Source organism: Corvus kubaryi, unplaced genomic scaffold (assembly GCF_017639235.1).
Source record: "Corvus kubaryi isolate FWS band 111438036 unplaced genomic scaffold, C.kubaryi_AGA036_p1.0 137, whole genome shotgun sequence".
Classification (NCBI taxonomy): Eukaryota; Metazoa; Chordata; class Aves; order Passeriformes; family Corvidae; genus Corvus; species Corvus kubaryi.
This window is the reverse complement of record NW_024580671.1, coordinates 6687036-6710611: the sequence shown is the minus strand read 5'-3', so window position 1 is coordinate 6710611 and position 23576 is coordinate 6687036. Positions and strand designations below refer to the sequence as shown.

Genomic DNA, 23576 nt, shown 5'->3' with positions numbered 1-23576 from the left:
CCGCCCCACGGCCCGGCCCCACGGCCCCGCCCCACGGCCCGGCCCCACGGCCCGCGGGCATCGCCGGGCACCGCCCCGGGGCGGCCGGGCTCTCCGTCTGAAACAATTTATGAGCTGCACTCTTAGGGTTGAAGGGCGTTTCCGGTCGCAAATGAAAATTTTTGCTGGAAAGTGTTACACAAAAGTGAAGAAGATGCAGAAAAAGCGGATGTTTGATGTTTAGTCTGCTTTGTGCCTCAAGAGGAACATGTTAGCAATGGGCAGCTAAAGGATGAGCATCCTGAACATGCTTGGGAACACGCATGTATTCGGCAAAGAATGTCCTTTGCTTGGGTGGGTTTTAAGCTGGATTGGCAGATAAGGGGAGGGGTCATTTTGGAAGTGATGAAGTTTGCAAAAGACATCACACACAGTTTTAAATACTCAGGAATAGGAAAACCAGGAAAAGTTATGACTGAAAGTACAGTTAGGGAAAAACCAAAGGCCTAAGGGAGGAAAGAGTATCAGCAGCCAGTGGAGTTAACTGTAAAGTCCACACAGAAACTAAGTGTGAACTGAAACATATGAGCACCAGTTACCCTAGGCAATAAACCACATCACCTTCTTTTAAGATATAAAATTAGGTACTTTAAAGGTAAACTTGCTGAAAAACAGTCATGACTGGAAGACAAATACAGAAGATTGTTTATGTTCAGGAATCAGCTGCAAAGAAGTAAAAGGTAGTAGAATGAGTTACTGGCCAGGAATTGGCACGTTTACCTCATGAAGCTGTCTTTGTAAAATGCCCTGATGTATATTTAAAGCCTTACCATAGGAGGAGTAAATATTTTATTCCAGAGCCTCTCTTAAAAATACTTAAAATATTTGTACTGTTGAACCTACACTATCTGTGCATTTTTAATTTGAATTATTTTTTATGTATCAAATCGAAATCCTTAAAGACCTGTTCAGTAACAAAAACCCAAAAAGTTTCATGTTTAATTAATATGCCAGCGATTCCTTATACAGGAATGTTTAATTAATATGCAGCGATTCCTGCATACAAAACTGCATTTCAAACATCTTTTCAGTTGCTAGCAATTGCTCTTACAAAGTTAATTTTCGACAGTGAAGGGAGGAAAAACTTGTCTAATGAAATTAGTTTGTATTTCTCTGCTGCAATAAGAAAAGTCAATTAAAATAAAACTCAGGCACTTGCCTAAATAAGGGAAAATATTTATTTATGAAACTCCAGCATTTGATATCTATCTGCTTTATTGTTTACTGGTTTTATCAGATTGTTTAAGATTTTGTTGTAACTTAACATTGCATAACTATTTCACCTTTCATGTTTTGCAGACTTGGGATGCAGCTTTGGCACAGACTGCAAGGGCACAGACAAATGCATTTTTAAACTTAACATATACTTAAGTAAGAAACATCTGTGCCATCCTAATTTCACATCTGTTGGAAAGAATATTTGGGTTGGAAGTCATAAAGTTTTTGATGTTGCTGATGCCATTAAATTGGTATGATGAGGTCAGATTCTTAATTTTCATAGTGCAGAACTGTGCTAAGGTTTTTGGTTGTTACATTCAAGTCAGAGTTATCTTTGGTAAAATGTCCTGGTTAGTGACTACCAGAAGAGAGAAAGTGGGATGTAAACATGGGGAATTTTTCAAAATCATGAGGCTGTGAAGCCTCTTGCATGTACCCATCTCCCAGCTCATGGTGCTAAATTTCACTTGAGATCTGCACAAGGATAGGCAATGCTTGTATTGTCCAGACAAATATAATGTGATATCCAAATCCCAAAACTTAATTGTCGAGATCAACTGCTTAATGCTGGCAAAAGTCTAAAACTCTCTTCTTGGGAAAACATCATAGATGCTCGAGGGCAGGCTGGACTTCTGCTTTAAATATAGATAGAGTCACTAGATGGAGCCAGAAATGCAAGAAAGCATTTTATAACCTGGACTATCCTGGACCCATCAAAATTTCCTACTGCATAAAATCTCAGCTTGTTTTCCAAACACAGAATTTCAACTGCATGCATATATAAGTGCAAGATCACTGTACTGTTAAATTAAAGGTTCAGTTTCAGTGTGATATTTTTTGTGCAAACTGCATGTAGTTGTAATACAATCATGGTTTTACATTAAGTGTGACTGGCAAAACTGAGCAGGGAATAAGACCCATTAACATCTTTTACAATCTATTTGCAACAAATTTTCCCTGTAAACCTACCTAAAACTGGGATACAAGACCTTAGCTCTTAAAACATATGGTTCTTCTTATGCTCTTGCATATATGTACAATTTGGTTTAGGTTTGAAAAAAAAAAATTCAACCAGCTTGTAGAACAGCTGGGGAGACAATACAAATGCTAACACATACCATTCTACTGCCCCAAGAAGTGATCAGACTTGGAATGTTACACCAGGAGTGCTAATCTTGTAGCTACTCTCCAGGAGCACAGGAAGCTCCTCCAGTGATTTCAGGCTAGCAGGTAATAGCAAATAACTAAGGAGGAGAGAATCAACACATGCTCAAGCTTGGGATTTCCAAATTTTATTTTTGTTACACAGCAAACCAGGCCAGAATGTCTGTTCTGCAGCCAGGTGCTGTTCAAAAACCTTTTTTTTGACTCCTGCTGAAGCACAGATTTCCTAATTCTGTTTGTTCCTTGAGTAATTCTGATATTGAAGCAACGTCCTGCAACATAATTATAACTAAGCTGATATGACTAAGCAATACTATTGGAAAATCAGCTGAGCAGCAGATTTCTGTTTTGTCAAAACTACAGTTTTTATTATTGGTGCAGGTTTTAAGAAAGCTGTTTGCAGCATCTCTTCAGATAAGACCTACAATCACAGAATGGCTTGGCAGCCAGCCAAGATGGAGAACACTCAAAGGAAAGACAGAAGTATACTTGGAGTGTTGCTTCTTGCTGATGTGCATGGCAGTTGCCTGTTTCATGCTTCACCCTTTGACTGCCAGCTATGATGTCAGATAGAGTTGTACCTTATTAAGCAATTGCACTTCACTTCCTGTTAGTTTGACACTTTCAAGTGCTTCCACACCCAGAGGCCAACCTCTGAAAAACTGCTTGCTGGTATCATCTCCACCTAAGAGATTTCTCTTTGTAAAACTTAAAAAAAACCACTGGAGAGTTATGAAAATCACATTTTACTTTGCTGCATTGTTCTTACTGGATTTCTTCACTTGCTTTCATGCTGATCTGCAATATCCCTTGCCTGACATAGAAGATGCAAAGTTCATTGAAGATTGTGTGAGAGCTCACAACACATTTCGATCCAAAGTGAATCCACCAGCCAGCAACATGTTTCGTATGGTAAGGTGGTGTTTGTGATCTGTTTGAAATTATTATAGATTGGGCTGCTGATTTAGCCCATCTTATTCTTCATTTGCATTGTGCTATTCTTTCCATTTCAGTTAATGATTTCTGTAACATATGTTGGTTCTTTTTAAGAAATAGAAAAGACATCAATTTTCACAGTATTGTTCAGTTTTAATAATTTGAAGCAAATTTCTTTTTTAGCACAAGATTTAGCTACTCTCAACTTCAGTCAGAGCAAAGGGCTGTATTGTAAAAAGTAGTGTTCAGTTCTCAGTGCGTCATCTACCTCTTTCTAAGAGCGATAGTAATCTGTTTTATACCAGGTCAGGTTTCATACAAGGAAGCTGTTTGGTTTTTAAAAAGTTCCTGAGCAGGCAATCTGCACAACAGGATTTGTTGACAATCTGTCATCTCCTGTTGTTTCTTCTAATCTAGAACATGTGTTGAATAAAGGGAGTTTTCAGGACATCCATTTAGATACCTGATCTTCATTTGCTGCAGCAGGGTTTGAAGAGCAGGGATAGTAATACCTAGGCTGAAAAGCAGAGCTTCCTACAAATACAGTGGATATCAGAACAGGCTATGGGTAGGTCACACGTTGTTCAGTGGAATACATAAGGAAAAATGTGTACAGTTAGCTGAGGGAGGTAACCCCAGTCAGTGCATGTCACTTCTCTGAGCCCTCCAGCAGTACTGCATAGATGGAAAGGAAGTTAAATGCATAACCACATGCAGAGTAGGAATCATTTCTACAAATGGAAGCTCACAGTAAATGGGTAAGATTCAGAGTACCAGTGACTTCAATTTCTTGCCATTTTATAAACAATGTTTAATTTAAAAAGCTAGTGTACAAGAGCAAACTTACCTGCTCAGACCAAAGACCCAGCAATTCTGGAATAACAGCAGGACAAATATATTTAAGCCTCTTGAATCAAAGGTGTTGCATGGTACTTACAAGCTCTTACTGGATTTTTTGGATTTTTTTTCAGCCTTGATGTTATTTAAGTTTTTATCAGTTCTAGCATCGTATGTTAAAGAGCTGCACAGCCTAACCACAGGCTGTGTGAAGCTATTTCCTTGTGTTTGATTTGGGCCTGTTAATGCCTAGCTTCATTTAACAGTGTCTGGTCTTTGTATTGGAAGAAGCAAGTTATGGCTGCTTATTTACCTACTTCACACAAGACATCCAGATGTCTCTGACTGAAGCTGCAGAGCACTCTCTTGTTATATGAAAGCCCTCCAAACATGAAGATTATCATCCTACTCCAGGTTCTCTCTGGCCTTTCTAGTTCTAGTGTACCTTTCTTGAGGTGGGGTGCTGTGCTGCACACAGCATTTAACAGCACTTCTGCAGAAGTATGATTATATATGTGATTTTATTCTCCATTCCTTTGCAAAGAGTTTTTAATACTTTATTTGCTATTTGGTCTATTACTTTCAAGTGGTAATAGCCATCTCCAAAGCTGTTGTTATGAACACAAACTCAATGTTTTCTCACATCCCTTAACTTGCATTTCCCTGTACTGAACTTTTCCTCTCAGTGCAAAATCTGCAAGTCTGCCAGACTGGTTTGCCAAATTATCACTTGTGCCTCTTTGGATAGGAGTGTTTCCTTCTCAGCCCAGCAGAGATGAGTCTTTTATTTGCTTAGTCCATCTGCTGAGAGAGAAAAGAGGCAGAAGGAGCTGAGGAAGGGAGCAGCTATAACTCTCCCCTCTGTCCTGGCCAGCAGAACAGAATTCCTGTCAGGTCTGATAATAATTGCGAAGTGCAAATCCCAGGACAGCCAACATCTCCTAGGCACAAAGTTCTCCAAGCCCCTCTATAGCTGGGAGTTTCACAGTTACCCCCCTCAGTGTGTCAGATTAAAGACTGCACTCCAGCTCTAAATATATTAACAAGTCAGATACAACAGGACAATGGATAGATCCTGCATGTCCTGCAATAGGTAAGGGAGAAAGAAGACAAAAATTTGCTATGGGAGTAGAACTGTCAAGTGAGAGAAAGAAACTGAATGCAGGGATGAGAAGCAGAAAAGGGGAAAAGAACTCTTTAACAAGTTTCTGTTTAAAGATGCTTGAATTCAGCTAAGTCACTGCAGTGCCGGTTATAGTATGTTTTCATCCTTTTTTACAGTCCTGGGACGCTGCTTTAGCTAAGACTGCCAAAGCGTGGGCAAAGAAGTGCACGTTTAACCACAATACCTACCTTGAAACACCAGGGAAAATGCACCCCACCTTTGCACTTGTTGGAGAAAACATCTGGACTGGCACAGCCCACATATTCTCTGTGGATGCAGCACTCAGGGCCTGGTTTAATGAAGTCAGCAGCTATGATTTCAGCACCAATACATGTACTGACAAGTGTGGTCACTACACTCAGGTGAGTCTTACATGCCCAGTTCTTTATAGTCCTATATATACATACATATAATCTAATTTCACTGAAAATCTGAGTACAGGCTTGGAACACATTGCTTTGGAACAGGAATTACAGCAGAGCTTTGCACCCCCAGCTTATTGTTGCATGAGATTGGAAGCAAATATTACAAGCCCCAGTGATGTCAAGTTCTACTTCCAGTAATGGTGGAGAGGGATTATCCCCTGGCAATTTCACATTTACAGGGGCGCCAGATAATAAGTGCAAAAATGGCTATCAAGCCATCATTTATCCCAGCTGCCCTGCAGGTTGTTTAAGTTGCTCCTGTGTCAGCTGATTTAAATTTCCCTGAGATACTTTCCTTCTCCGTCCTCCCTTAATGCTGTTGCTTTGGCAGTATTTGAACAGTGCATCACGTACTTCCCTTTGTCTTGCAGGTCGTTTGGGCAGAGAGTTTCAAAGTTGGCTGTGCAGTTCACTTCTGCAGTACAGTTGAAAATTTTCCAGGACTGTTCAAAGCAGCACACTTTGTTTGTAACTATGGGCCAGCGTAAGTTAATTATGGCACTTGGAGGTTTTTTTATTTTTTAACTATCCCAACTGATCCGATATCAGATGCCAAAATGACAGGTGCAGTTGTAACAAATTTCAGAATAAGCTACATCCTCGTGTCAGTTGTCCAAGGGAAACTTCCCCTGGCCATTGGGAACAGAACCTACTGGACATAGCTGGGACTGGAGAAAATCCCATTCTAAAAAAACAGGACAGCAGATCATAGCTGAGACCATATAATGCAGATGGTAGAAGAAAATCTGTTTTGACTTCAGTCTGTGCAGGAAAAGTTGAAAGGGTGTAATCTTCCCGCTTCTAAAAGATTACATCTTTCTATGTCCCTACCCGAATTTCAAGCAAGACATTGTAATTTAAGAAATAAAAGGAAGACAGTCCTCTAGTTTATCTGGTACCTTGTAGTATTTCAACTTATTTTTTACAGGTTTGTTTTTTATAATCCAGGTGGGTAATGAGGGACTAGACGCAGATTTTTATATGCTTACAATAATACAGTATTGCCTGTGAAGTCTCATTAATTTCCAGTGGTGAGAGTCAACTGTTCCCCATGCCAGTGAGAGCTTTAATCTGATCTAAAAGGAATTTCAAACAATTTCAATGACCAGTTTTTTGGGGATTCCCTCCCCTTGATAGCTTTTCAATGACAGCTAACAAAACACTGTTCATGTTTTGCAGGGGGAATTACCCAAGAAAACCATATAAAGAAGGACAGCCATGCAGTAGATGCAGTAATGAGAAGTGTGTAGACAAGCTCTGTGGTAAGACCAAAGTGATCAACTAAGAAAACTGCATAGAAATAAAAGTGGCATAATTAGCAATAGAAATACGATGAGTCAATTTGCATTAAGTGCATAGTGGGTCTGTAGCACACTACACAGCAACAGTACCAAACTCTGGGAGGAATAGTGTAAGAAGGAAATAATTGAAATACTTTGCTGCTGAAGGCTCTCAGAAGTAGAAGCCAGAGTTTCTGATGCAGGGAAATATCAGTTAGACTACTTTCTCTCTTTTATCTGGTCAGGAAGTTAAATCCAAAATTTTAGTCCCAGCAAATATTCAGTCTAATTCTTCTCTCCCAGCAGAAATAGGAAATTTATCTTTTGCTTTCTTGCTTGTTTAGCATGTCTTAACACATTTTCCACACAACCATATTTCTGTACCAAAAAGCACAGTTATTTCTAACTTCCACAATTTTCTGAAAACCAGCTTGCTTGTAAATCTCTTCCCTACTACGCTCAGTGTTATCAGAGTGCTCATGAACATAATTAAATGAACAGTTATAACAGAGCTCAAAAGGCTCAGGGGATGAGGGGATTTAAATCAAATCTGGAAGAGCAATTAATAAAGGACTGGTAACCCCTTTGGAGGAAGCCTGTGGCAGCTGTGGGATGTCTGGCCAGTGCTGGAAGCTGGTATGGGGCTGAGCTGGCACAGCCCACTCCCAAACCCCGCAAAGATGCAACAGTGAAAGGAGCTGGTAGGAGTGAAATCCTCTCTGGGGTGGAGGTGTTCCCTGCAAACATGCTGCCTGAGCCTGGGAGAGAAGTGGGTGATGGCGAAGGGGCTCAGCCTGCTCCCTGCTCCCACCTTTCCACTAATGAGCCGGAGTGAGTCTGTGCTGGGTCCGTCTCCCTCGGTGTCAGGGTGTGGGTACAGCAGGGAAACACACAGCCTGTACCCCATCACTCTGAGTCTGCTCCAAACAGCAGTTTGCAGGGGTTGGACCTTTTTGTCTACTCACCTAGTCCCAAACTGGGCAACGTTTTAAATAAACAGAGATTAAAGGACATGCAGCAATGTGTTCAATCAAATATGAATTTTATACAGAGGTTTAATGGGGATGGTCTTTACTAGCCAGGCTCTAGACAGCCTCAGCTGTAGAAATGATTGAGCATTTGGTACTCTTATTTCCTTCTGTAATATCCTGGCTGACTCATCTTAAAGTCTCAGACTGATGCATCACAGGAAAACTAGAAATATCTCAAAGACTAGGGGGAGGGACAGGAGGAACAGAGTATTTAAAAGGTAAGTGCTAGATCCTACCACTGGCTTTTACCATTTTCTCTTATAGGGCAAATGAGGAACTTCAATAGGATGCACACAGGCAGTCCTGCAAATGTGTCAAAACTTTTAGTAAAGGTGTACTTCCATGATAAATTAGTAATTATATTTGTCTGTCTGTAACTACTTAGATTTGGTATGTGTAACAATTTAAATTAAATTCCATGTTTTGTTGTTACTTTTTATTCCCTCATCCCCCATGACACAAATTCTTCCTGATACAGCCATTTTTTTCTGCTTTTCTTTCAATTCAATGAAATACATGAACTCCACAGCAGTTGGGAGCCTGCTCTTGCTGTCCTGCTTCCCCCTTGCAGGATGTTTTAGGCATTAACTGGCATCATCAGTGCAAGCAGCCAGGCACCAGCAAAGGCTTACCTCTTCACATTAAGAACCACCACTGAATGGTACTCACATTTCTTTCCTCTTCCGATCTCTTTGCAGCAAATACAGAACGTGAGAAGCTGATAAGTAAGTATCAAATTGTTTTTAATGGCTTTCCTGTAAGTATGGCTAAGACTGATAGATCTTATCACCTGTTTCTTTACTGACTTTTAGGTTATGCCAACTGGTATCCAGACTGGGATACACAGCCCCAGCCACCGCGGCCCCGGCCCCCCCCGGCCTGCCGTGCCATCATACGTCCCACCTGCTGAGCATCCACGTCCCTCTTGTGACCAATACTGCCTTAGTGTTTTAATTTTAAGGCCACTGTTTCTCGTACTGAGTGCTAGTGCTGTACTTTTAGTACAACAGCAATTTCCACACAGATTTTTTTATGAGTAATGGTCAGTTAAGACACTGATTGTGATCCTACTGCTGTATTACTCTCACATAATTGGCACACATTTAAAAAAACACTTGGTCATTTCTCATTATCCCTGCAATTTTTATCCAGCATAGGAAAGGTTGCTTCTTCACTCAATGCAAAATACAAGTGGCTGTGCATAGAGGTAGTATAATTTATTGGCAGTAGCTGCAACATGCTCTTATGTCTGCATGAGCCTCTTAGCTCTAGGGCTAGGTTGCTAGAGGGACCACTGAAAATAGATATTACTCCATGTGCTAACAATCCTCCTGGAAACCTGGGGCATCACGAAGACATGTCCGAGGTGGCACACTGTACCCAAAAGAAGCAGTAATTCATCTTCATTAACCTTCAGTTATCCTGGACACAGTTTTCCCCAGATAATGGAGATTTAACTGTATATATTATTTTTTATGAACAGGAGTAAAGCTTATCCTTGGTTACATTTAACCTGTATGTGTCAGTGTCCATTACTCTATTGTCAGTTGTACTATTCAGTTCTCTCAGAGTTAATCCTAGTTCTCCATAAGTAGAAGAATAACAGGGAAAGTTGATAGAGTAAGGATTAAGGGGGAGTGTCAAGGGAGAAAGCTTAATTTTAGGATGTGAGATGGTGAAAAAATCTAAAATGCAGAGTAGATGACAGCCATCCTGAGCTTTCAGGCAGCAGGAAACAGAGACAGAAGATGAAATGGGCCCGGGACAGATCCTGGTTTAGAAATCTCAGCCTCATTTAGAAAGTCCAAACCTCTGATGGATTTAGTTTGTTTCAAGAGACATTTAGCCCTCAACCTCACCCTTATTGTTCCAATACATGTTTGTGAGTAAGGGGAATAAGCCCATCTTTCAAGCCAGAAGATACTGGCTGGTATTAGCAAGGCATAACTGTGCTATCAATATTTAAAGCTGGTTTTCCTCCTTTATCTTTGTTCTAATGTTTTAAGAACACAGTGACTCAAATTCTGAGCCACATTGCAGCATGTCATTCCACAGAATAAAAATGAGCCCCAACCGAGGTTCTTGTTAATAGATCCCTTGGGGTGGATTAGAGTGAAATGACACTGAATGACTCGCATATGCATAAATAAATAAATAAATAAAGCGGCTTTATTTTAGAACAATTTGGTTGTAGTGGAAAGGAAGAAAATATATAAGGAAAAGAGGAAAGGCAACAGCCTTAACAGCATCTAGTTTCATCAAAAGAAGAAAATTGATCCAAAACCTTTCTGCAATACGTAGTAATTGCTATGAATAGGATTACGGAGCTAAACAAATAGTAATGAAGAAGCCTAAAGGACAGGAGAGACACTTGTCCACCACAATTAAAGAAAGAAGAAAAAAAGAGAGAGAGAAGGCTGCTACAGCTCTAATGTGAACTTGTAGCTTCATTTCCTTATTCTCATAGCAGTGTTCTTGGAATATGATTCGTTTCCTGTGACTAACGTTGTATTCAATTACCATGGCTAAGTTAAGTCCAGCTCACAAGTCTTCCATGCAAAACGCTGCTGGTGGAGCTAAAACCACTTCGTACAGCTGAAACACTCTGCTTTTAAAGCTGGAAGACTAGATGTTGAGAAGCATGACCGTAAGGAAAGGGCTAATGACATTTGCAGTGTATGCCTTAAGCAAGTGCTCGGTGACGGAACTGGCTGCAGAAAACATCTCTCTAGCCTGTGCACAAACCGCAGAAATGAACTGGCTTTCAGCTCTGGCCCTGCGGGGGCAGGACCGACACCGATACTCTTCCCTGCGACGTTCCACTGCGGTGGGTTGTACAGCAAGCGAGTAACAGCACAAGCAGAGGCAGCGAGGTCTCTAACACGACACTCCCTTCTGGGGGTGCCCGCCCCGCACGACCCCAGAGCAGCCCCGGCCACCCCCGTTCCCCTCGGGCGTGCGCAGTGCCGGCCCTGCCCGGCCCGCCTCGCCTGCGGTGAGGGCCAGGCCCCGCCCAGCCGCCCCCATGTAATGAGGAGCTCTATAAAGGCACCAGGAGCGGCGGCTGTGGGTGTTCTCCGGGATGCCCTCAGGTCCGCGGTGCTGACTTTGTGCTTGCAGCATCTCTCTTCTTCTCCCTTTCTCAATGACAACCAGGTTTTCCACTTGTGTGCTGGCTTTACTACTCTTTTGTTATTCCTCTGATTCCTATGAACCATCGACATTGCCTGATCCTCGGGATCCAAAGTTTATTGAGGAATGTGTGCAAACCCATAACAGATTCCGGTCCGGAGTGGATCCGCCAGCCAGCAACATGCTCTACATGGTAAGGGAGTCTTCATGACTTATATACAAATGTGTAGCATTGCGATGGTGTTTACGATTCTTAAAAACTGCTTTTGTGATCAAATGCAAAAAAAACCAAAAAAACCCCACAAAAACCTGGGGTCATAAGACCAGCCGCTTTTTAAAGCAGAGAAGAAGGCTCTAATTATCAGGTGGCTTTATGCCATTGGATATGTGTACAGTTTTGCCCTGACTGAAGTTCCTCAGTCGAAGCCCAAGATTTCAGCCCTCAGCCGAGCACTGTCGGTGTGCTGTGTGCGAAGCCGCCTCGTTGCGAGGCACCGCACGCAGCTCGGCAGCCGGAGGTGCGCTTTTATGTGCGCATCTGAGCACAACTTTCATGCTCGAGTCAGGGCAGAGCCTGTTGCCAAACAGCGCTGGAGAGCTTTCTCTGAGCGTTCTCGGCAAGGCTCTCATCGACTGAGCCAGCAGAGCAGCAGTTCTGAGGGGCTGGGCCTGCAGGGGAAGCCAAAAAGCACCCAGTGCAGCAGGATCGAGTGCTGGGGACATCTTGTCCCCTGCTGCTCTGCCCCTCACCTGCTCCCCGGGCACCTCAGGGGCAGTATCTGCAGCTACCACGCAAAACACAGTTTGTCTTTCGAGTGAACCACAACCATTTTCCTGAGCTCTTTTTGCCCTGCTTTCTTGGTATCTCACATGATCACCACCAGAAGATGACAGAGCCACAGCTGTAATTAGCAACACCCCAACTGAAGTTCGGAAAAAAAAAAGTTCATTTTCCATTTCTGGTTGTCAAACACTAAAAGATAAGTGCCCCATTCTGAGTAACTGAGCAGTAATCAAACTTGAATTGCAAACATGACAGGAAACTATTTAGTTTCTCTCCCAGATGAATCTTTTACTTCAGCTGTTCTCAGCTGTACATCCTGACCTTCAGTACATGGACTCTTCATTTTCTATGTTGCTTTACAGGCCCTAAACAAATGAAATATTGTTAGGATATGTTAAAAGTGCAATATTCATATTTTTAAATTGTGCCTAATTTCTCCTTTTGAAAAAGAACTGAAATCTGAAAAAAAAAAAGGCAGCATAAGAAAGAGACAAATAAATTGCATCTAAACCAGAAACTAAATCATGCTAAGTTTCTTTCAAAACACTGCAAAACCCCTAGTCTTAAATATGACCTCTCCCAGAAACTATTTAATGTGGAGAAAGCAGTACAATACATGATAAAATCTATTACAAAAGTAAAAACACTGGATTCAAAAACAATATTTTGAGTGGCCTTTGGCACTTAAAAAAGGCAGAAAAGAAGATGGTGCATTTATTTCACAGGGAACTTCTTTTTTTGCTGGAGGTAACTGTCCACCTAGGTATGTAAAAATTAAGATTGAATTCAGGGCATTCCCATCTTTCAGAAAAGTAGTTTTTAAAAAGAAATGCAAAATGGAAACGCCTTTAATTGCAATTAATAAAGTTCAACCGTAGATATTTTTAATACATGTATTATAAAATGAGAATGTTGATCTAAAAGTTTTTTACCTGACAAATGTGAGCCTTTTCTCATCCACCCAAAGCACTGCTTAGTTCTGTTCTAAGGCTCCTCAAAAACAGCAGTCTCACCAGTTTCATCAGGGCTTCACAACAGTCTCTTTTGAATTAGTGCTGCTTTCCATTACTTTTCACATACTATACATTCAATTTTTCCTCCTTTAATCAGCAAGCAACTTGATATAAAATGAAAACTGAGAAGTAGTTCACGAGGGAAAAAAAAAGTGAGTATTGTTTCCTTAAACAGCAGTGATATCTATATGCAAATCTCCCAGTCCTGTGCATTTTCTTCCCATGCCATTTAGTCCAATCTTTCTGTTTAAGTGCAGTATTTTAAGCAAATAAGGAGTGTAACTGCAGTTAAAACTAAAGACCACTGTGAACATTTCTGTACACTGCTTTTCATCTGTCAGCCAGTTTAAGCATTCACACAAAATGGAAAGTATATTTAAACTTACTAATGCAACTTTAAACTTAGTATTATGCATACCTTTATCGAACTTTAAACTTACTACTACTGTAGGATGAAGGAGAAGAGATGCATGGACTTGTAAAAAGCAGAATGTGGAAAAAAAGAAACCATGAAGCACTAAGGTGCATCCCCCACTGTCATACATCTTTCATCATGGTCATCTCAGAGCATTGCCGAGATGCAAAATGAAGCTTCTGTCTTAACTGGCAGAGTTACCTTCCAGGACTGGAAGATAAGTTCTGTACAATGCCAGATTTTATCCATTGTCCTTAAAAGTATCTAAGGAAATACCAACTGCTCACTTGAAATAAGACTTCCTGCCCCAAATTTAATACTTGATATACTGAGTTCCTATCAAAATTATTTATGTCCTAGTTTTGTGGGTGTATTTGGTTTGCATGGACAGATTTTGGAAGCGGAGGGGGGATACAGGAGTGGCTTCTGTGAGAAGCTGCCAGAAGCTTCCCGCATGTCCCACAGAGCCATTACCCTGCTGCTGGTGAAGGCCAAGTGCCTCAGCCACAGTGGTAGCGCCTCTGGGATAATACATTCAAGAAGCAGAAAGGTCGTGTACAAACAATTGCAGCCAGAGGAGAGTGAGAACATGTGAAAGGAACAACTCTGCAGACACCAAGGGCAGGGCAGAAAGGGCAGGAGGAAACGCTCCAGGCACCAGAGCAGAGCTTCCCCTGCAGCCCGTGGTGCAGCCCGTGGTGAGGCAGGATGTGACCCTCCAGTCTGTGGAGGTCCATGGGGGAACAGAGATCCAGCTGCAGCCTGTGGAGGACCCCACACTGGAGCAGGTGGAGGCCTGAAAGGGGCTGTGATCCTGTGGGAAGCCCAGGCTGGAGCAGGGTCCTGGCAGGACCTGTGGCCCCATGGAGAGAGGAGCTCACACTGAGCAGGTTTGCTGGCAGGACCTGGGACCTCACGGAGGACCCACTCTGGAGCAGTGTGTTCCTGAAGGACTGCATCCTGTAGAAGGGACCATGCTGGGGCAGTTCATGGAGAGCTATACCCCATGAGAAGGACTCAAATTAGAGAAGGTTGTGAAGGACTGTCTCTTGTGGGAGGGACCCCACACTGGAGGCAGAGAAAGAGCGTGAGGAGTCCTCCCTCTGAGGGGGAGGGAGCAAGAGGGACAGTGTTTGATGAACGGAGCGTAGCCCCCAATTCGTGTGCCTGTGTGCTGCTGGGGCAGAGGAGGGAGTGGAAAATCAGGACTGAAGTTAAGTCCTGGAAGAAGGGAGAGGTGGGAGGAAAGTGTTTCAAATTGTAATAAATATAATTAATTTCCCCAAGCTGAATCTCTTTTGCCCATGACAGTAACTGGTGGATGATCTCTCCCTGTCCTTATCTCAATCCAGGAGCCTTTGGTTGCATTTTCTCTCCCCTGCCCAGCTGAGGAGGGCAGTGATAGAGTGGCTTTGGTTGGCACCTGGCCAGCATCCACCCCTCCACAGTAGGAAAATACAACCTCTACAAACATTAGGCAAAGGAAGAAATGGAAGACATAGGTTACAAAATATTTTCAAATTTCTGTAGATGCATTTTGGTGTGATCTTGGGACTTTTAATTACTAATTGGTAGTATAAATGATACACATTGTTTCAGACTTAGCTATGTTACAAAAAAAGGTTACTTAGGTAAAATATAGATGTTAATATCTAACAAGTTAGCTTTGTTAAATTTTACCAAAAAATCTACAAAAAGGTAGATTGTAAAATATACCTTTTCCTTCATCATTTCTGATCCATTTCCCATTCTGATCCATTTCCATTTCTGAACAATTTCCCTAGTGTTACCATCATTTGCACAAGCAAGTGAGCTATTTCAGTTAATTCAGATGAGGACAAATAAAAAGTTTATTTTTAAAAAAAACTTCAAAACCAAATAGTTCAGTGCTGGACAACTTCATTTACATAACACAAAGTATAACTAGGACTACAAGCATGCGCTTGTGGTATTGTATCTACCAGGAGCTACAGTGCTGTAATCACTCAGTCAAGGTGTGTGCACAAGAAAACCCAGCAAGAGCAGACACCACCTCCAGTGCAAACAAATGACATTTACATAACTCAATTGCTTAAATAACCACTTTCTGTAAAATTGAATGGCAAGTGAATGAGTCATTCCACAAATATGAATTCAGCACTAATGTTTCAAGCCACCAAGCACAATGATGCTCACCAAAGGGTTGGGTTTAAACTGTCCCCAAAATCCCAGTGTGTTTGTGAACTGACCTGCAAGCCATGGCCTGAAGCAAATATGAGGCTACACAAGACTTGCATTATTGGTATGGTAAGCATAACCCTCATTTTCCAGATTTCATGTAAATTTGTTTTAATTTACATTAATGTTCTGTCATGGCCAGCACAACCTTGAAATGCTCATTGTGCCACAAACACTGTATTTGACTGATGTACAGCACTTGGTGTCCAACAAACCAGTCAGCCAAGATCATCCACCACCCCAAAAATTTCTTCAAGCTCAATCAGCAATTTAAGTTCAAATCAGAAACGAGCCTACAAGCCAATCTGCCATGCAGCTCTGTAAGTCTCAACAGAAGTAAAAAATGAATTAACCAAAAGCATCTACACTATTGAGACTCATATTTTCCTGAAAGCTGCTCTGAATATATAAGGATATATATTAGCACTGCTAATATATCAAAGTGATTTTTAATTGTCTTTATTTTGCAGAGTTGGGATCCAGATTTGGCAAAGACTGCGAAAGGCTGGGTAAAGAAATGCGTATTTAAACATAATATATACCTCAAAGAGCGAGGGAAAGTTCACCCCAGATTTCGTACTGCTGGAGAAAACCTCTGGACAGGCTCAATTTCTGCCTTTACTGTGAAAGGAGCCATCACCTCTTGGTACAATGAGGTCAAATACTACACTTACAATGCCAATCGGTGCAGTAAAGTATGTGGCCACTATACACAGGTAGGCATTGCATTTCTCCATCTAAACCATGAGCCAGCTTTGCCATTTTGAATCAAAAACTCTACATTTCTGTTGAGATTCAATGAACTTCCAGGTTGTATAGTCTTACTATATGTCTATGTGCACCAGATGTTCTTATTTTTCCATTTATGGGAGGGAAAGAGTCACTGTGTTATTACTTCAAATGTGGCAGTTTGGGTTGGGTTTTTTTTTGGAAGAAAATAGTTCAGCCATCAAACAGTCAGGTTAGCCAAGCAGTGCCCAAAAAACAGGCAATGGCAATGGCTGTGGGCTGCAGTGCATGAGTGGAATGAGGTCCCAGCTCTGTTAAGCAGACTTCAAATGCCAAGGGCTGGAGAAGTACCATCATGAAAAGAGATGTCTGCAGTTCTGCAAACACCATGTGCACACTTTGTCCAACTGCTATTCCCAAAGGAAGTGGGCAAAGTGAGGAAAAGGAGTGCTGCTGCCATGCAAGCCTGCAACCACTACCCACAGCTACAGGAAAGCAGGACAGCTTGCAATAGCAGCTCTAGGGTTAAATTTTGACCTGAAGCTATTTAATTTTTTTTGCAGAGATACACATGTGCATCCAGGACTTGAGTAGATGAGGTAAAGCTGGTGGGCTTTCTGAACTTGTGTGCAGGGAAGATACTTGGGTGCAGGAGTTGTGAGGGGTGACTGTTGCTCTTTGAGCTTGCTCTCAAGGACATTGCAAGAGTCAGCACCTGGAAGCTGCACAGAAGCACACCTTACCTGGTACTAAGGCACAGTGCTGTTGACCATGGTGTTTGTAGAGGAGCAGCCCATGCAGTTTCATGGGGGTCGAATGAAAATATAAGATAATTCTCACTTGGAGTTAGCAGTTATAGTGACTGTAGCTAGAAGATGTATATCTGCCAGCCTCAGGAGGTATCCTTGGGTCTTTATTGTTGGGGAACTCCTCATTCCTCTTCTTCTTCCCAACTGTGGAGAAGAGAATTTTCCCTGGGCACAATTACTGCAGTTACTACAAATCACTGCTCAGTCAGTGGCCCCCTGGGATGGGGAAGGTCCTTTTATTCAGTCCTTCACAGTCCACAGGAATTAAGTTGTCTATGGCTGGTGCCAGGAGCAACCTCTGCTCTGCCACTGCACTGAGAAGATCCTCAGGAGCCTAAGGATTGTCCCTTCTTCCCATAGCTGGCACCAAACAGGCATAAACGGAAAGAGCCAGACCTCCCCCTTTAAGTCAGTGGAGGCACAATTGTATTTATGTGCTAGGTTGCCAGGATCCTTCCATATTGCTCATGTAGTCAGTCATTGCTGCTGTTTTATCGCCCTCAAGTACTGCTGTGCCCTTGTCTCCCCTCTGCTGCTGTCATGGGACTTACTTTTCCAGGACTGCAGCATTTGGCTGCACTCTGATAGGATGCTGGGTCCCACAGAAAAGGTTCTGGTAGAGAGAGGATCAGTAAGTGAAGTAATGGCCTTGCCTCTAGATCATGCCTTAGTCATGGCCATGATGTTAAAAGGCAGGACTGCAGCCCAGACACAATCCTCCTCCCTGCTCCTGCCATAATACCAGTGCCTTCTGGCAATTTGCTTTATGTCCCCACAGGATTTAGTAAAGGGGCAGCCAGCCCTCATAGGAGCTGTAGCAGATCATGCAACCTTTTCAGGTTTGAACTCAGCTCCCACAGCAGGAACAACAGAAAGCTAACGGATGAGCTTGAAACAAAGGAGATGAACTTCACCTTTCTCCTTTGCAAGAAAGGAAAACAACCTGTTAACAGCCAGTTATTTCTTATTTCAGCATAGTTTTAGCAAATACGTGGTGAATTGGGTAAAATAATCAGTCTTTTTTCAGAACAAACTATGATTTTGAGATCCATCACTGCTGCTTTTTCCTGCGAAGCCTGCCCAAGGAGTCCTCCTCATCTCATTTGTATGCCATAAAACAGAGGAGGGCAGGTCTTCTCCTAACTCTTCAGGTGCTGAATCAAAGCCTTTGTCACCAGTGTACCCATCTGTCTGTCTTTGCAGGTAGTTTGGGCTGCAAGCTACAAGGTTGGCTGTGCTGTCCACTTCTGTCCCAAGGTGGCATACACCACCATACGCAACGCAGCACACTTCATCTGCAACTACGGGCCGCCGTAAGGTTTTTTGTTACAAATATTTCACAGTGTTTGGGTCCCACCCCTTCCCTTCCACAGCATGCAAATTTATTAGATCAGTCCATTTAGTCATGTTTTTTGTGGGAGGAAATGGTCTCCAAAATAGAGAAAGAGGTACACCTTTGTCCAACCAGCATTTTTTTATTTGCTAGCTAGGGCTATGTATTGGAGCCAAAAAGCAGTGAGACTGGAAGAAAGGATTAAATATAAGATGTTGACATGAAAATACTGAAGTGATCATCTAAAAATTAATCCCTTGCTCCTGAGTGCCAAGATGGCCCCAGACAGTTGCCAAGGTGCAAGCCCAAAGTCTGAAGATACTCCCACACGGCCCAGAATTAAGGCCCTAAGTCAATGGCTTGGATAAACACTGAAGTGTGCAATGCTGGCAACCTGCAGTCTTAGCAGCTGAGGGCTGCTTATGAGGATAGGGCTGCTCAAAGCAAAATTTGATCCAGAGGTCTTTCATATGCATAGTATATCCAGCTAGGATGGATGTATTTTTCTCTTCTCCAGCTAATTAATGCCACCACGGTATAAATGCAGCTTTAAAAGCTTTACATGCATACCATGTTGGGCCAAGGCCAGGCCAACCCTCGAGCTCAAGCAAGTTTGACATTCCTTTTGCCTTTGCCTCATCCTTGGAAGAATATGTACCCCTGACTAGATACCTTGAAATGACACAGCTGCTGCTGCCCCCAGAAGCCCCACATCCAAATGTCTTGTGCAGAAAAATCCCACTGGATTTCTTGCCCTGTGTTGGCATGGGGAAGAGAAGTGCTGCCCTGACCAGCACCCAGCAAAGCAGGCAGGGTGCTCTCTGGAGAGGCAAGGGGCTCTAGAGGGGGCTTTAAAGCTGGGCCCTTCCCTGCTGGGTGAGGACACTGCAAATGGGCAGTTGCATGCTAACAAGTGCAGTTTTATCATATCCAGCTGCTGATTTTGAGAAGCAGCAGCTTCATTGCTTTATTTCAGCTCTGCCAAGGCAAGGCAAGATGCATACACAATTTCCTCAAGTGAACATACTCTTCAGCTTAGACCAAGCAATGAAAGCCTCACCTTGCTGAAAGTAATGAGGTTTTATCATGAAGTTTCATCTCCCTACTGAGATTTCATGCTTACAAAATCCCTCTCTGTGTTCATGGGCAGTTTGAGGCATGCTGTAAGTCTTGCTTTGGCCATGCTTTGAGCAAAGTGAAGCACTGAGCTGTGTTTGGTGCAGTATCAGCCTGGGCAGAGGTAGTTGGTCCCACTCACACCACTGGCAGAGGGAGGGAGCAGGAGAGAGACCCAAATCACTCCTAAAATACTAACCAACATATGGATGAAACCACCACCTATGAGAGATTCTCCAACACCAGAACATCCCTCTTTGAGGCTGAATACACATGTACATATACAGTAAAAGAACTTGCTCATTTCCATAGCTAGAGCCAGCTATGAAAGTCTAGAGTCTCCATGCACACAAATTACTCAACTTTGAGACTGCTTTAATTCCCAGGTTTGCAATACTACTGTCTCCAGTTTCCTAAACAGCAAGGTGTCCCATTACACTTAACCTGTTCTTCTTCACTGCATGGCTTGGGCACAGGGCACTCAGACAGGACTCCTGAAAAAACCATCACTCTATCAACACAAGTGAAGCAAAACTCCTGTTAAAACCTAATTAGCAGTAGGTATTAATGTTCTGCCAAGGGCTGTTTGAGAGCAGTGTGATTTTCCTTCACAGTGGGAATTTCCCAGTGCGCCCGTATAAGACGGGAGATGCGTGCAGAGACTGCGGCGGCGAGCAGTGTGATAGCAAGATGTGTCGTAAGTAGACGACAACCAGACATCCTCCACAAGCACATGTGGAAAGGGAAAGAGCACACAAAAGATACTGGCAGGAGGCAGGCATAGCACTTTCCTGTTCCTAAATATAGGCTGAAAATCTGTAGTCAGAATCCAAGTGGGTAGTGATACACAGAGAGAGGTGAGGAGGGTGGAAAGAGCCTGTTTTCTACCCTGGGGAGTGATGGGACGGAGTCTGCTCTTCAGGTGCTGGAGGGTGTGATACAGCAGATACGGTGGCTGCAGTTTAAGGTGTTATTACCCTGCCAGAAGTTACTACTTGCAGAAATGGAAAGCAGAGAATGGGATACCTGTCCCATCCTGGGGGCTCCAGGTTATTATATGATGTGTGAGCTGTGGCTTGAGCTGGTGCAGGTCCAAGTAAGCTTTGGCCTGCCATGCCTCTGCGGGTGGGGAGAGCAGCCATGGCACTGCCAAAGCTGCTCACTCCAGTGAACATCAGCCAGGCCATCTGCCATCTGACATGCAAGAGCCTTCATGGAGATGCAATGCTCAGCCCAAGTCTGGCAGCCTTCCTGATATGCCTGCACTTGGCTTTTGCCTGAATGGAGTCAGGAGGGAAGGAGACCTGAAATTTCCATAAAGATAAGGTACTGTGCTGTGGACATTGGCCTGTGGGGAGCTGAGGGTGTGGTCGAATGTTTCCCCAGCACTCAACCTTTGGTGAACTAAAGGAGGGGGAAGATGGCGTTTAAACACTAGTACCGCAGGAATGTGAGGGAGTCCTGGATTCACAGCGCTGTTTAATGTTGTAGGCTGAGGATCTCAAAACACAAGGCACAGGGCAAAAGCCAAAGTGATCTTGGGAAGCACACCTTGGGGGGTGAATCCTCTCTACACCAGCCACTGGTGGGAGGAGAAGTCAAAAAATTGTGATCAACCACTCCTCAGCATAGTCCTGAGAGTCACTGCAGGGGTCTGCCAGAGTCAGTGGATCTTTGCTTCTTCCTGAGAAAAAACACATCAGCTGTATCTATAAGCCCATTGTGATGCTCGCATTTCATTCCCTTTTGGCTAGAGTCAAATTGTTTCTAAATTATAAGTGTGCTTATGTTTATCTCTTTTATCTCTCCAGGAAATGCAGAGCGTGACAAAGTCATTGGTAAGTACCACTGGAATTACTGCTTCCTTTTGTTGCCCTTGCTGCAGTTATACTTGAAAACAAGTAAATTGCTTTGTTTACAGAGGATTCCAACTGGCATCCAGAGTGGGACAGACCTGCATGTGATGAGTTCTGCATCTCCGTTACTGCTTTAAGATCATTACTCCTAATACTGACATTTCTGGCCACCTGGCTGATACCCAAATACTGGTCTCTAGTACCTGCCAGTGGGTGACACACATGTAGAAGACCACAAGAGCACTTGGGTCTTCCACTTGCATAAGTTGCTGGCAGCAAAAACATTGGTAGAGACATTGTTTGCATCCACAGGTGATTTAGAAATACAGAAATAACATCTGCATTGCAGGTCATAGTTAAAAGCACTGATAAGCAGCTTCCTTATTGCTCAGAGCCAGTTAAAAGTTAAAATGGCTTTAGATACTAAAATTGCTTTAAAAGTTAAATAGTTAAAATATTTTTAAAGTGGAGCAGTGTGCTGGTGTTCTGGTAGGTACAGGAGCACATTGTCCAGGCAGCACACTAAGGTGCAGGCAGCTGCCCAACACACTTTAGGAAGGGCTGGAGAATGTCCAGCCCAGGAGCCAGGCCCCAGCCCACAGCCAAGTCACAGGCAGAGCATGCACCTGTCTCATTCCTATTGCACTCTTACCTTGGGTGCTCCTACAGCAAGATGCAGAGTGTCCTGTATCATTTAAACTTTATTTTAAGGAATTTTTCGATCCCTGTGAGCTCTGGCATTTGCATCCTGTGGCAGGCAGCACACTTCCCAGTTTCACAGAGCACTTGTGTCAGTGCCACTTCTCTTTGCTTAGAATTTGTTTTTAAACTCATGGTACCTGTGCCTAAACAGTTTTATCTGTGTTTACGTGGTTATATATCACTGCAATCTTTCCTGTTCTGTTTTTTTTCTGAGCATTGGGATTTTACTGCTGTTTCAAACAATAAATTGTTATTTCCTGCTTCCTGTGTGGCAATCATGAATTTGCAACATGAGCTACAGCTTAACTGCTGGTGCACAAAGTAACCCCACATTCAGCTCCAACTTGCACAACACTAGAAACAATGCTGGGAAAGATAAAACTCCAAATAAAATCACACTGTGCCCAGAGTTATGACTTTGGTTCAACAGCTGCCAAAGAACGAGTCTCTTGGAACCTGCACATCTGGAGCAGGCAGAAAACTGTGGGGGCAGCTGCTCTGTTCAGCTGGGTATGTCCTCTACCAACTACAGTCACTCAGCTCAAGCAGAGTCTGGAGGCAGCAGAGCTGCACAAACTCAAGCTGGACCACAGCAATCCCTGTCTATCCCTTTAGAAGCTTCTGCACCTGTCCCTCTGCACCCACTGCTGTAAAGGAAGCCGGGGGGTTCCCCTCACCGCTTAATTTCTGTGGTACTGTCACCGCAGTACTTGTCAGTGTTTCTGTCTACCCACTCCTCACCCTGACTCCTGATCTTACTATTGCCATGGATTTCAACTGAAAACACTGGAACTGGGACCCAGCATTTCTCACATTACACATAGTTATCTACTAGTTCTCCTTGTACTAGAATCATTTCAGTATCACAGCATTCCTGGAATAAATCATTTTTCAAGATGCAAATATGGCTGGGGACAAAACTACAAAATTAATGCCTGATATATCTTAATATATATACATCTTATTTTGTTGACTGCTAGAGCCTCCATAGCCAAGACGGCACAGCCACAGGCACTCTTGTGTGAAACCCAAGCCTCAAGCTCCAGGGACTGCAAAGTCCCATCTAAATATTGGCTGGCAAGTGGCACATGGGTAGCAGGACCTAATGTGTGTGCACCCTCCCGCACAGGGCTCCACAGCAGACAGCCCAGCACAGTGTCTGCCCCACAGAAGCCATGTAGGGTAAGATCTTTCTGCTGGAAAGAGAAATGCAAGGAAGGGAACCAGATACACTGTTGTGTCTGGGGAGCTTAAAATGAGCTCAGCTGGAGTTCTCCCCTGCTTAGTTTAATGGATGCTTGATCTCGACCAGAAGAAACAGAAGGAGCACAGAGACCTTAAAGTTCAAAATGTTAACGATATACTTAAGCAGCTC

The 23576-nt window shown here is 43.1% G+C and overlaps 2 protein-coding genes across 2 annotated transcripts; both read left to right on the top strand.

The window, feature by feature from the left end:
- The first annotated feature begins 109 nt into the window (after window positions 1-109).
- LOC121659545 (glioma pathogenesis-related protein 1-like) lies at window positions 110-9607 on the top strand. Its single transcript, XM_042017720.1, is given in 8 exon segments — window positions 110-333; window positions 1339-3333; window positions 5476-5721; window positions 6156-6268; window positions 6964-7046; window positions 8794-8820; window positions 8908-8962; window positions 8964-9607. Coding segments are annotated over 7 exon segments (876 nt in total). The 5' UTR covers window positions 110-333; window positions 1339-3153; the 3' UTR covers window positions 9136-9607.
- Window positions 9608-11107: 1500 nt separating this feature from the next.
- Window positions 11108-22462, top strand: LOC121659544 (glioma pathogenesis-related protein 1-like). Its single transcript, XM_042017719.1, has 6 exons — window positions 11108-11420; window positions 16127-16372; window positions 18398-18507; window positions 20258-20340; window positions 21455-21481; window positions 21565-22462. The coding sequence occupies exons 1-6, from the start codon at window positions 11241-11243 to the stop codon at window positions 21714-21716; spliced, it is 798 nt and encodes a 265-aa protein (XP_041873653.1). The 5' UTR covers window positions 11108-11240; the 3' UTR covers window positions 21717-22462.
- The last annotated feature ends 1114 nt before the right edge of the window (window positions 22463-23576 follow it).